Source organism: Meles meles, chromosome 1 (genome assembly GCF_922984935.1).
Source record: "Meles meles chromosome 1, mMelMel3.1 paternal haplotype, whole genome shotgun sequence".
In the NCBI taxonomy this organism is placed as follows: domain Eukaryota; kingdom Metazoa; phylum Chordata; class Mammalia; order Carnivora; family Mustelidae; genus Meles; species Meles meles.
The window spans coordinates 115,358,825-115,371,696 of NC_060066.1; the positions used below are offsets into that span (position 1 = coordinate 115,358,825).

At 47.9% G+C, this 12,872-nt stretch overlaps 1 protein-coding gene across 1 annotated transcript in view; it reads right to left on the bottom strand.

The window, feature by feature from the left end:
• Window positions 1–11,042: 11,042 nt before the first annotated feature.
• Window positions 11,043–12,872, bottom strand: part of PTGFRN (prostaglandin F2 receptor inhibitor) — an 81,347-nt gene continuing 79,517 nt past the window's right edge. Inside the window, exon 9 of the mRNA XM_046021209.1 lies at window positions 11,043–12,816. Within this exon, the coding sequence (XP_045877165.1) occupies window positions 12,650–12,816 (167 nt within the window). The 3' untranslated portion in view covers window positions 11,043–12,649. The remainder of the gene's footprint in view (window positions 12,817–12,872) is intronic.

A 12,872-nucleotide genomic window follows, 5' to 3' on the forward strand; every position in this document is an offset into this window, starting at 1 on the left:
CAAAGATGGCGAGTAAATACCTAAATCTAACAGGTGCCACTGAACCCAGGCCAACTCAATCCTACCTAATCCTGGAAGACAAAAGACTATACAAAGAGGAGGTCACCAAAGACATTAGATTTCTAGGTCAAGGCTACATCTAGTTGGGACAATAATAAACTGGTGTGCTTTGGGCCACAGTTTCAGGCATATTCCTGCTCCATCCACCCACCGAACCATTTTTTTAGTACTTCTCTGTGCTGGGTGCTTCAGTAAATTCTGCACCTGTGAAGATGTTAACCCAGTCTTTGTTCTCAGGAAGCTTCCACTTCATCAGAGACCCACAGTGCAATGTTGCAAGCACAACCATCAATGCAGCCCCTAAAAGGAGTGAGAAAGGTTGTGGGGCAGGAGGGAAGGGCAGGATAGGTTGGGTTGGGCCAAATGAGACAACTAGGGAGGAAGAGAGGCAGTTACAGCTGGGGGAGAAGCAGCCTAGTGTGAATAATGATGCACAAGCACCCCCTCCTTTTTGAGTGAAGTTTGAGGTTGGTACGAAGGGGGAAGGTCCACAGGGTTAGGCTGGGGCAGATCTTACTGGGCCATGCATGCTAAGCCTAGGACCTTGGCCTTTATTGCACAGAAAAGAGGAGATTTGAGGTCTTCTTCTTCTCCTTCTTCTTTTTCTTCTTTAGGAGGAGAATGGCTTGATGGGATTTCTTCTTTTGAATTGAATTCCATGTTGTGTGTTGCTAACTAGTTGAAAGATGAGGGAGGGAAGCAAGGCTAGAAGCAGGAAGGCCAGTTACAGGATTTTTGTAGTTTCCTATATAAGCAATGATGAGATCCTGAATTAAGTCATTTAAGATATTGCAAAGGAATATTGATGCATTTGGAATTACAGGGTAGCCTCTCCGATCTTCTATATAGGATGGTGGAAGCAATCAGGAGCATGACTGGCTCTCACTCAAGGTAAGTTAGGTGAGGTGGCCTAGGAGAAATACAAGTAAAGAGGTACGGACATTTGAAGGAGGGAGAGAGCACAGCTGATTCAAGGAGAATGGGAAATCGGGCCAATCTTCAGGGGAAAGGTAACATTTGAGACAGGACTTATTTTTCTCATGGCCATTACAGTAGAGTAGGGTGACATTCAACAAATTCAGGTCTGGAAGCCTCTAACTTTTACCCCTTTTCAAGTTTTCACTTCCTTCCCTTTTGGTTTTATTTATTAGTGATGATACCTAAAAATTAACCCTCCAAGGTCAGTCAAACTACAAATACTAATATCTTTAGTGAAAAGCTCTGTACTTCCCTTGTCAAGGTACTATGCAAGACTTAGTGGAAGTTGAGCCATTCCCTCCAGACACTTGAAAATTAGCTTAATAAACCACCACAGATAAGAAGCAGTAGCCAGTTGGCATGAGCTCTCTCATGTGGGCCTCTCCACAGTAACACTTGAGTGCCCTCACAACATGGCGGCTGGCTTCCCCCCAGATGGAGTGATCCAAGAGAGACAGACCAAGGAGGAAGATGCAGAGCCCTTTATGGACTAGTATCAAAGTTACACACTATCACTTCCGCCTATTCCATCTGTTAAAAGTGAATCACTAAGTCCAGCTCACACTCAAGGGGAGGGAAATTAGGCCACACCTTTTGAAAGGAGGAGTGTCAAGAATTCAGGATGTATTTTAAAACCACCAGAAACCTACTAATGATTTTTAAACATTTTTCATATGTCCTTTCTCATATGTGTGTGTGTGAATATGTATGTATTTGTTCAAGACAAAGAAAGAGAAAGAAAGGAAGGAAGGAAGAGAAAAAGAGAGGAAGAGAGAGGAAGGTGGAGAGGGAAAGGAAGGAAGAGTAATCAAATAAGGCAGCATGTGTTGAATCCCTAATTTATGGCTCAAATAAGAAATATCCTAAGAGTTAATAGGCTGGAGGGGCTGCTGTAGGCAGGGAGCAGCCATAGGTCATTCAGAAAACACTGGTTTTAAGTAGGTCCTTGGGGATCTGGTATGATTCAAATAGGCAGAAGAGGGAGGGGAGGAAATTCCAGTAGGGAGAAATGAAATGTACAAAGATACAGAAGCACAATGTGCAGGTTATATTCAGGGAACAAGTATAGTTTACCTTGAATGGGCATTTCACACTATTTCTACAGGCTGCTGACTATAATATCAGTGTGACCTAAGGTATGGTCATTGGTCCATCGTTTCAGTTGGAGAAATCATGGGTCATCCCCAGGCACCGAAATTTTAGGCAAATACACTGAATCATTTAGTTATTACTGTAACAGCAATATTATTTTTGTTCTTAAGCCTGTGGGTCACCTGTCCTGGACCAGCCTTGGCTGGTATCCCTCTTCTATCCCTCCAATAGGCTAGCCTGAGCAGGTTTTCACGGTGATGTCAGGGGTCCAAAAGGACTCGTGGAAATACAACAGCACTTTTTAAAGCTTCTCCTTTTATCATGGCTGCTAACACCTCATAGATCAAAGAGTCACCTGGCCAAGTCCAAATGCAAAAGATGGGTTAACAGGGTGCATCTTTTTAGTGAGGGGAACGGCAAAGCAACCAGGACAAAAGGAGAGAGAGAGAACTAGAAGGACGGACGCAGTCAGTGCGCTACATGCACCGGAAAGAGAATTCTTCTAGAACTGAGCATTGACCACAGAGACGGTCATTGTCAATAATACGTCGTATCAGTATTCCTGAAAAACGTGCAACCAAATAAATGCTAGACAACTTCTCATTTCTAGCTTTGCCCCCCCAAAAAAGAAAATTTTTTTTCCCTCTTTCCATTTTTTTCCATTTTTTCCATTAATTTCTGCCAAAATTAACATGGACAGAGTGATGTCGCTTCTTTTCTGGGGCAAAAAACAAACAAACAAACAAACAAAAACCAAGCAATTTCCTGTTGTCAAGGGGGAAAAAAGAAGAAAGAAAAAATAAAGCCAGAGAGAGTGTGTGTTATTCTATTACCTTGGCAATCACTGCATCGTAATTGTATCAGCTGAAAAGAATGTAAAAACGCACTTCCTGAGTCAGACGGAGGGAGAGAGCCAGGAATGGACAAAATGACACAGGAATGTACTAAAGAAAAAAATTCTGTCCCAGTTCCTGGAAGATTAAGAAAAAAGAAATGTATTTTCTTTTCCTTCAGATTTGACATGCCACAGAAATCCCAGGTATTTTAGCCTCCTCTCCGAAGCATGCAGGCCCAAAACTTATTTCGACAGGGACCTTTTCACATAGGCAGTTTTATAGAAGAGCTCACATCACCATGTGATGGGTATTACAAATTCCATTTTACAGATGAATAAACTGAGGCTCAGAGGAATCAACTGGCCAGGACTGTACGGATAGGAAATGGCTGCCTTCTTGCTCTTGGCTCAGTGCTTTTATTTTTTTTATATTAATTCCAGTATAATAAATACACAGTGTTATATTAGTTTCAGGTGTAGAAATATAGTGATTCAACAATCTCCCGCCCACCATCCCTCCGGTGACCATCGGTGTGTTCTCTAGAGTTCAGAGTCTGTGTTTCAGTTTGTCTTTTTTCCTTTTTTCTTAAATTCCACATGAGCGAGATCTTATGGTATCTGTTTTTCTCTGACTTATTTCACTTAGCATTATACCCTCTAGAGCTATCCATGCTGTTGTAAATGGCAAGATTTCTTTCTTTTTTATGGCTGAGTGATATTCCATGGTGCAAACATACCACACCTTCTTTATTCATTCATCTACTGATGGATGCTTGAGCTACTTCCATAATTCGGCCATTGTAAGTAATGCAGTAAACATAGGAAGGTACATATCGTTTTCAATTCGTGTTTTCATATTCTTTGTGTAAACACCCAGAAGTGGAAATTACTAGATCATAAGGCAATTCTATTTTTAACTTTTGAGGAATGTCTATACTGTTTTTGATAGTGGACGCACCCGTTTGTGTTCCCGCCAACACTGCAAGAGGGTTCCCCTTTCTCCACATCCTCGGCAACCCTTGTTTCTTGTGTTGTTGATTTTAACCATTCTGACAGGTGAAGTGATAGCGCTCTTCCCATTGTACCGTCTAGCTCGCCATTCATGAATTCAGAAGGCAGAATGTGTGTGGGATAGAATATGACTGGAGGTTGGCGAAGAAAAACCCCAAGGGGTCAGCAGGAAGCTGGGAATGATTCCCCCTGCTTGAGCTCTTACAATTCAGGGTAAATTGAGAGTCACTGCACAAGTACTGAACTTGCTTGCCAAGATACAGGAAGCCAAGGGACTGAGCCCACATTCATGGAACATCAAGCAGTGACCCCACAGGAAGGGACTGCAGTGACCTCAGCCAACGCCCTTGTGGAACACAGGAAGAAACAGGCCTTCAGCGGGCCCAGCTGTGAGCTGGCCCTGGGCTGTGACCTTGCCTCCATAATGGGAGAATGATACCTAGGTCTCTTCCCACTTGCCCAGCTCCACCAAGAGTTAACAACTAGTTAACCTAGACTGAAGAGGTTTTCGAGGTGTGTGGCAACCCCTCCTATCTGTGGGGGAAAAGCCTGAACTGGACTTCTGTGGGCAGAAGCAAAAGCCAGGGTGATGGGTGGGGGTGGGGGTGGAGTTTGGGGGTATAAGACGGGGAATAGGGGCACTAGCAGAAGAGAAAGAGCAACAGAAGGAATTCCTAGGCCATTGGCTGTTTCCAGATATTCCCTTGGTAAGGGCTATTCCTTCAATTTCCTATCAGGGATTAAGTGACAGCCAGCCCTGATTTTTGAAAAAGAGAGTGCGGGTGGGGGGCACCTGGTGGGCTCAGCTGGTAGAACATGCGACTCTTGATCTCAGGGTTGTGAGCTCCAGCCCCATGCTGGGGGTAGAGTTTGCTTTAGAAAAACACAGAGCGAGGCTCACAATAGGTCCCAAAGAGAGGAGAAAGGGAGAGGAGACAGGAAGCTGGCTTTGCCTGGGCTCTGGGTCCCTCCCACACGCTCAGATGCAGATGCCCATAAAGTAGCTCAGGTGTCTCCTACCCTATTTAATAGCCACACTTTCTCCCTAGCTTCGTACTCCCTCATCTTTCCCTTCCTCTTCAAACTTCTGACGGTTTCCCAGTGTCCTGTTTTCTGTTTGATTTCCTAACTCACCGCCACCTCGGCCCACTGCAATCCAGGGCTGTTCACACGAACATCCACAGTCACAACAGTGGACACGGCTCAGTTCTCCCCTACGCTCTGTCTTTGGGGGCACCAGGCATGCACCCCCACCGGCAAACCTGCTTGCAATTCTTTCCGTCCTCCTCTGATGGCACTCTCTCCAGGATCCTTCCTCAGCCCCGCTGGGCCCCTTCTCACTGGATCCTCCTCCCAGCCCACCCCAACACTGTGGTCTTCTCCTGGGCTCTCAGCAGCCCTTTGCTCCGCACGCTGCTCTCATCCCCCACCTGTCTGCTGACAACCACAGATACACATCCAACCCTGTCTTCTCCCTTCAGTGCCGGACCAGCCACCTAGCTGGTGTGGAACATCTCCATTTGAAGGTCCCCCAGGAAACTCAAACTGGAGTCTGACCCTGAAAGCCTTGTCTTCTCTCATTGGTGGTGTCCATATGGTTGGATGAACCAATATCCTCCCAGATCCACGCTTGGCCTCCACACTCCACATCCACTTCTTCCTCAAATCTTTTATGAACTCATCCTACCTGTTGCTGTCACAACCAAAGGTCTCAATTTTTCTGCTGGATTAACAGTTCAACTCAGCTTTTGGCCTTGCTTGTACACCCTAGTCCCTACTACCAGGAACAATCAAACATGTCAACATTGCCACGCATTCTCCTGATTAAGGTGTTTCAGAGGCTCCTCAGATATTTCTAGAAGATTGAGTCCAAACTCCTTGACTTGACCTTTACAAGCTGGCCCTTACAAACTCTCCCACCACCTCGCCCTTCAGACACAGAACCACTTGTACTCCTCCCAACCTATGCAAAAGCTATCCCCACTGCTTCGAACCTTGCCCCCTTCTTACCTGGGAAATGCCTGTTCATTCAAGAAACTTAAAAACCTAGGTTTGTAGATTGTATAATTGCTATATGATAATAACATAATTATTTCGTGCCTCCTTCTCCTACAAGACCATCAATTTCATAATGACAGGGTCCAGTGCTTACTCATCTTTCTATCTGTTCAACAAATACTTGCTGAGAGCTTAAAATACCCAGGCACTGCCGCTGGTGTACTGATTTAGAATACGTACAGTCATCCCCCTGCCTGTCCACAGCTTCACTTAGTGCAGTCAACCGCGGCCTTCTGGAAGCAGATGATCCTCCTTCTGTCATGTCGTCACGAGGTCAGGAACAGCCTAACACTACGCCCCAAAGTTTACACCATTCACCTCACTTCACCTCATCAAACAGGCCTGGTACCATCTCACGTCATCACAAGAAGGGTGAGTACAGGACAATAAGATATTGTGAGAGACAGAAAAACCACGTTTGCTAGTTCTATTATTGTATATTGTTGTAATTGTTCTATTTTATTAGTAGTTATTATTGTTAACTTCTTACCCTGCCTAATTTATAAGTTAAACTGTATCTAGGTACTTACAGGAGAAAAACATAGTAAATAGTAAATACAGGGTTTGGTCCTATCTGGGGTTTCGGGCATCCACTGGGGGTCCTGGAATGTGTCCTCTGCAAGTAAGGGGGGCACTAGTGTGCAGACTTTGGAATCAGAAAGGTCTGCGTTCAAATCTTACTTCATTTGAGCAAATTAATGTCTGTCTTAATCTCCTTATCTCTAAGAATGGGAACTGTAACAGTAGGAACTCCATTATCTGAGGTAATTAGAGCTGTTAATCAATTAACAGAAAATGTCAGGTGAAGCTGAGAACTGTAGGAAGATTCCTGTGTATCTGACACAGGTATTCTCACCTCAACCAACACACTCATTCACCAATCTCTGGGCATAGGCCTAGGTCTTTCCTTTGGGTAGGGGTCTGCTGTCCCGAGGCTCCTGTCCCATCCCTGCGTAAACCAAACCTATCGTGTCTTGTCTAAAATGTTCAGCTTTGGGCACCTGGGTTGCTCAGTCTTTAAGTGTCTGCCTTCAGCTCAGGTCATGGCCCCAAGGCCCTGGGATCCAGTCCCTCATCAGGCTTCCTGCTCAGCATGGAGCCTGCTTCTCCCTCTTCCGCCTGCTACCCCCTCAACTTGTACTGTCAAATAAATAAAAGCTTAAAAAAAAAAAAAGAAAGAAAAGGCAATTTACCTCTGTGGAGTCTTTCCAGAGAATTCTTCCCACATTTACCAACACCTGGTTAGGAAGCAGAGCTGGTGTGCTGAATCGAGAATACGTAGGGTATGACCTGCTGCAGGAGGGGGCACAAGCCACGCACACGGGGTCAGCAGGGAGCTGCTTCAGCTCCCATGCTCCCCGGGGCCGTTCTGATGGAAGGTGTAATTTCAGTGCGCTCACACAGAAGAAGTCAAGTCACAGGATTTGTTACTTACACATCTCAGTAACAGGGCCGGGGCAACAAGCTGGGGTGAGGGCAGCCCCCCATGCCAGGTCATGAGGGAGCAGGAGACAGAGAGCAGGGTGGCAAGCACCTATTATTTTTAAGGAGCATGGGGGAGAGGTCACTAACTTCTCGAGGGCCTGAACCTAAGTGGTTATGTTATTTTTATTTATTTTTTTTAAAGATTTTATTTATTTATTTGAGAGAGAGAGTGAGAGAATGAGCATGAGAAGTGGGAGGGTCAGAAGGAGAAGCAGACTCCCCGCTGAGCAGGGAACCCGACATGGGACTCCATCCCGGGACTCCAGGATCATGACCCGAGCCGAAGGCAGTCGCTTAACCAACTGAGCCACCCAGGTGTCCCTAAGTGGTTATTTTAAAAGGTACCCGGGGAAAAGCAAAGAGGGAACTCATAGCAGGATCCTTAAACAACAGTTCTTAGCTAAGTGTCCAGATTCTGGGCATGGGTGGTGGTGTCCCCCATAAAATACTCAGGCATCTCCTCACAACACCTGTTTGGCACTCACATCTCATTGGAGCACGTGCTACGGAGTGGGTCTGTGTATATCACAGTCAGCAGGGCCGCTGGCGAATCCACAGAACAGAGAGGACTCAGGTGAACACCAGCTCCGCGGGTGGAGCTCAGGTGTGCCCGAGCAGCTGATAAGCCTAGGGGTGGTGAGCGCATCAATCATGTCATTCTGTATTGTTTTTTGAGGCTTTGATATCTAGGGCCTCGTTGATCCTGGGGACTGCCCATCCCGGAGCTAGCCAGTTCCTAGAAAGAGGAACTGACGCACCGTGAGCACGCCTTTCACGCCACCGATCCAGAACCCACAGTTCTGCTACCTTCTCCATTGGTGCTCCCACTCAGGACCACTCTCCCCCGCCTGCTCACCTCAGGACCAGGTACCAGAAAACTAAGGACAACCCCTGCACCCCAGAACCCACTGAAATGATCCAGACAAATCATCCCTAAGCCTCCCTCCTCTTGGGATCTATGAGGAGAACACACTATCTTTGTTCTGCTATCCCTGAGTTATCCAGAAACAACAAAACCTGTATTTTAAAAAAACAGGGTGCCACACGCCCTGGGCTGTGGGTCCAAGGAACGGAGCAGCTTCTCTCTGAAGATCCAGCTGCACGGAGAGCAGTGCATGGATAGGCCGTGTGGACCTTCTACGTGTCCGGAACTGGCAATCTCTCAGCCAGGTTAGAAACTGGGACACAGCCCCAGCCCCTGCAGACCTCACCATGAGAGATGCTCCCTGCCCAGGACACATATGGGGCCCACAGGGGAGGGGGGTGGCCAGCAGGGAATCGGGGTTCTCAGTGTTCTCTCCTGTCCCGGCTCTGGAAGGTGGTGGCCCAGGAAGGAACACCGTCCTTACATCACAGGGGCTGGCACCTTCTGGACCAGTTTGGCTCCAGACCGGATCATGAGTCAGAAGAGCTGTTGTGCTCCAGTCATGATACAGTCACAGAACCTTGGGTGTCTGTTTCCTCAGCCACAGACAGGAACAACATCTAACTTCCCGCTTTCATGATGAAAGACTCGTAAGGTCATGAGAATTCACCGAAGAATGAGGAAACTGTGCAAGGTAACAGGACCCTGGCCCACAGCTTTCTGCTCGGCGGGGATCCAGTGCGGCTCCTGTTTAATCCACTCAGGGAGAACCTCCAGCAGGATGCCAGCATTCAGAGAGTCTGGAAGGTGCTGGAGATGTCCCCTGGAATTCATCCCTGGTCCCTCACGAAGAGGAGAAGAAAGGGCAAGGAGACCAAGATCAAGTTCCTCACACAACTTCAATTTAAATTAAACTTCCTTTAATGAAATAAAAAACAGATGGTGCATTGCATAATATTTGTGGTCACAGTATAAAACAATACAATTAGTTCATATAACATCGGATATGGACAAAAATACACAAGACCCTTTCTTTGTCTACGTGAAATCCAGCAGATCCTTATGTGCCACGCTAAGAAAGACAGAAAGTCACCTTTTTTTTTAAATCTTAGTGATCTGCACACAATATTTATCACTGAGAATTTGCTCCAACAGCAGAGGAGAACTTACCCAAATCCTAGTTCCCTTCTTCCTCTGTTGTCCTCGGTGAAGCTAAAAAAAGAAAAAGTTTTCTGAAAGTAGCAAGTTGTGTAGTATTGCTTATTATTCCTGCCAAAAAGGCTCAGTCTTTGGCTCACAGATGTCAGTGACAAAATCATGGCTGCAGACGGTCTGCAAAGCAAGAAGCAAGAGCCACAGGGGAAACAGACAAGGGTCTGGGTGACAGGGGCGTCCTTTGCCAGGATCTTAGGGGAAAAGCCACATGGGTGGGGAGGGGAAAAAATACACAAATAAATAAATTTCTAAATTAAGATTTAAATCCAGTCAGTGAGTCAGAGTTCCACCGTCCCATGAAAAAAATCTGAAAGTGGTTAAAAAAGTCAGAGTTTGCTTTTTTTGCCTTTTTTTTTTTTTAAGCGAAAAGAGTATGTAAACATTACAAAGTAAACAATTTAAAGTAATTTCAAGGCTTCTATCTGAACATAGCTTAGGCTCTTTCTGGAAGTATTTTTGTGATTAGGAAAAAAAACCCCCAACATTTAAAAAAGTTTCTTTTTGTTAAGAAGTGCGATCTCATCCATGTGAATTGTGGCCAGGTTCTTCTTCCACTCCTACGAGTGCTTCTGGCAGGTACAACTTCCAGAAGAGACTTTGTGGGGAGCCCTATTTGGTACAGTGACAGAGTGTATCTAACACTTTTAAAAGGACACAAATTCCAGGCCCTGTGATCTCTTCCTCCTCTGGACCAGCCCCTCCAGGAGACTTGCTGTTGGGCCCATGATCACAGGACAGGGTTGGGGGTCCGTGCCTGAACAACCCCAGCCTTGAGCTACAAGGGCAGTTTGAAAGACGGTACAGTGCATGAGTACAGGTTACCTCTCCTGCCAAGTGTCTGCCGTGACCTATCGATGGTCTCACATTGACCTGGGGCCACCTGGTCACATGCACGGCTAGGTACCCTTTCCTCTACCAACGAGGGCTTACACTACAATAATCCTGAATCTTCTCATAGGACTGATAACTGTGTGGGCTCAAAGGGCACTGGTCTGACTAACATAGCACCTGTGAATAAGTGTTCTCTCTTTACTTCCCGTATCTACAATCACCTGCGACCCACCTCCCCTGACACCGCATAGGCAAGAAACAACAGGTGGAAAAGACCCGGACCTAGGGCTGTCAAGGCCTCCCCCTCTTCCTCTGGTCGTCTGTGCTTTGGTGGGGCAGATGCTGGGCCTGGAGTGCATCTGTGCCATTACTCTTAGCACAGTGTCCACCACGAGGGGTCCCCTAGGTGGGCAGAACCAAAAGGGGAAGCTGGGTGGTGATCTGCACCTCCCCCCTTCCTGGGGTGGGGGGAGGAGAGACTTGGTGACAAGGGCAGAATGGATTGCGGGCAGCACAGTGAGGGAAGTGGAGGGGACAATGGTGAGCTGGGGTGGGGGGGGGGAGTGTGGCTCATCCGGCCCATTGTGACAAAGAGCCACACATGAATGGCCATCATTTTGTATGACTTTATTGCTCAAAACAAACGAATCTTTTTTCCCTTGGGAAGACAGAGCAGTGTTAGACCCGTCAGAGCCGGGATAAAAGCAGAGAGGATGCAATGCGGGCCATGAGTCACCCGTGGGCCTCAGAAAACCCCACTGGGATGCTTCTGAGAGGCCAGTGCTGTGCAGGGGCAGATGCCTTGGGGAGCGGAGGATCTCTTTTGGTCCGTGTCCTACTCCTGGTACGAGCAATCGGGCCAAACGGATTGCTCTCAGATCTGCTTTGTAGGCTGTTCACACAGCAGTAAATTGCTGGTTTCCTCCGCGCTCCTAACAGGAAAGCAAACCTATCACAAAGCATACCCTTCCTCGCTAACCCCTGCAGGGGATCTTACAAAGACTTGAAGGACTGAAAAGGTCATGGAAAATGCATGGTTTTCTTCCAGGTAATTTCTGATTCTGTGAAGGCAGACAGTCTTGCAAACAGCAACACACCTTCACGTGAAGGAGCCCAAGCAGCCCGTGAAGGACATGGGGCATCTGTGGGGGCCACAGGCGGTCCCTGGGGGGCCAAGGCCTCTGCTGCCCACAAAAGGCAGGAAGGGGGGACGGGGACGGCTCCTTCTCTCCGGACATAGCCCCGGCACCACCACCCCGCCCGGCACGAGCTGCGGACATCTAACTCCCAGGACCCTCTTCCGCTCTCCCTGGGGCCCCCTGAGGCACAGTGGCCCCGGAACCACTGCGGTGAGTGCCTCCTTCCCTCGTCCCCAACCTCCCCCTCCTTGAGGACCTCCTTACTGCCCTGGACAGAGGTGGCTGTGTATTTTTCTTCATATTCATACTCATTCTTAAGGCTAAGGTGGCAAGATAAGGTGCTTGGTGGAGAGCCAAATTCTAGATTCCAGGGCCATGTCAGGGCCATGTCAGCACGCTCGCATAAAAGCAAATACCAAAGAAATGGAAAGGGGGCAGAGAAGCATTAAAAATTTTTAAAAATTAAAAAGGAAAGAAAAAAAGGAAAGCATTTGGGCTCAGTAAGAAGTTACATACTGCAAGTTTAGATTTCAAATGTCGTCTAAACCCCTGAAGATCTGGGGTGGGTAGGGCGGTAAAAGCCACCAGTTAGCCTTCGGCACAGGCCCGTGCGGGGCAGAGGGCGGCGTTGGCAGCGCTCCTAACACGGGCCCCCCATGTGGAAGCCGGCTCCCGGCGGGCGACTGCGTCCTCCCCCCGCCCCGAGACCAAGAACTCTGAGAGCCATCATCCTTCCTCCCCGCAACCCCTCGAAACCAAACAGACGAACACACACAGGTCAGAGATCTATAAACCAGCAGGAGAAAAAAATTAGACGAACGGGGTAACCATTAAAAAGCCGCAGCTGGGAAAACACACACGCGATTGTTCTACCAGAAAGTGCCGTGGGGAGAAGAGCCGTGTGCTGGTAAACGTGTCCGCGCTCAGGACTGGACATGCAGAGAAGAGAGCGCGCCAGGTCCCACCTGAGATTAGAGAGGACTGGGTTTGAGTGTCACACACTGCAGGTGAAAAGCTTGCTGTCCTCTTCCCGCCCCGAGGGCTCCGACGCTGGGCCGGTGGCTGCTCCCTGGCCAGGCCCTAGTCCATCTCCATGGACATGAGCCGGCGGCGCTCACGCCTTGTCTCCTGGACCTCCTTCTTGCAGCACCAGTGCGAGCTGCAATACCCGATGAGGCAGGACAGGAGCCCGATGACGGTGGACAGGCCCACGCCGATCAGCAGCGGGTACTTGAAGGCATTCAGCACTGGGAGGGACAAGCAAGGGGATGCGGGGTCAGTGGTGCTGGAGGCAGACACCAGA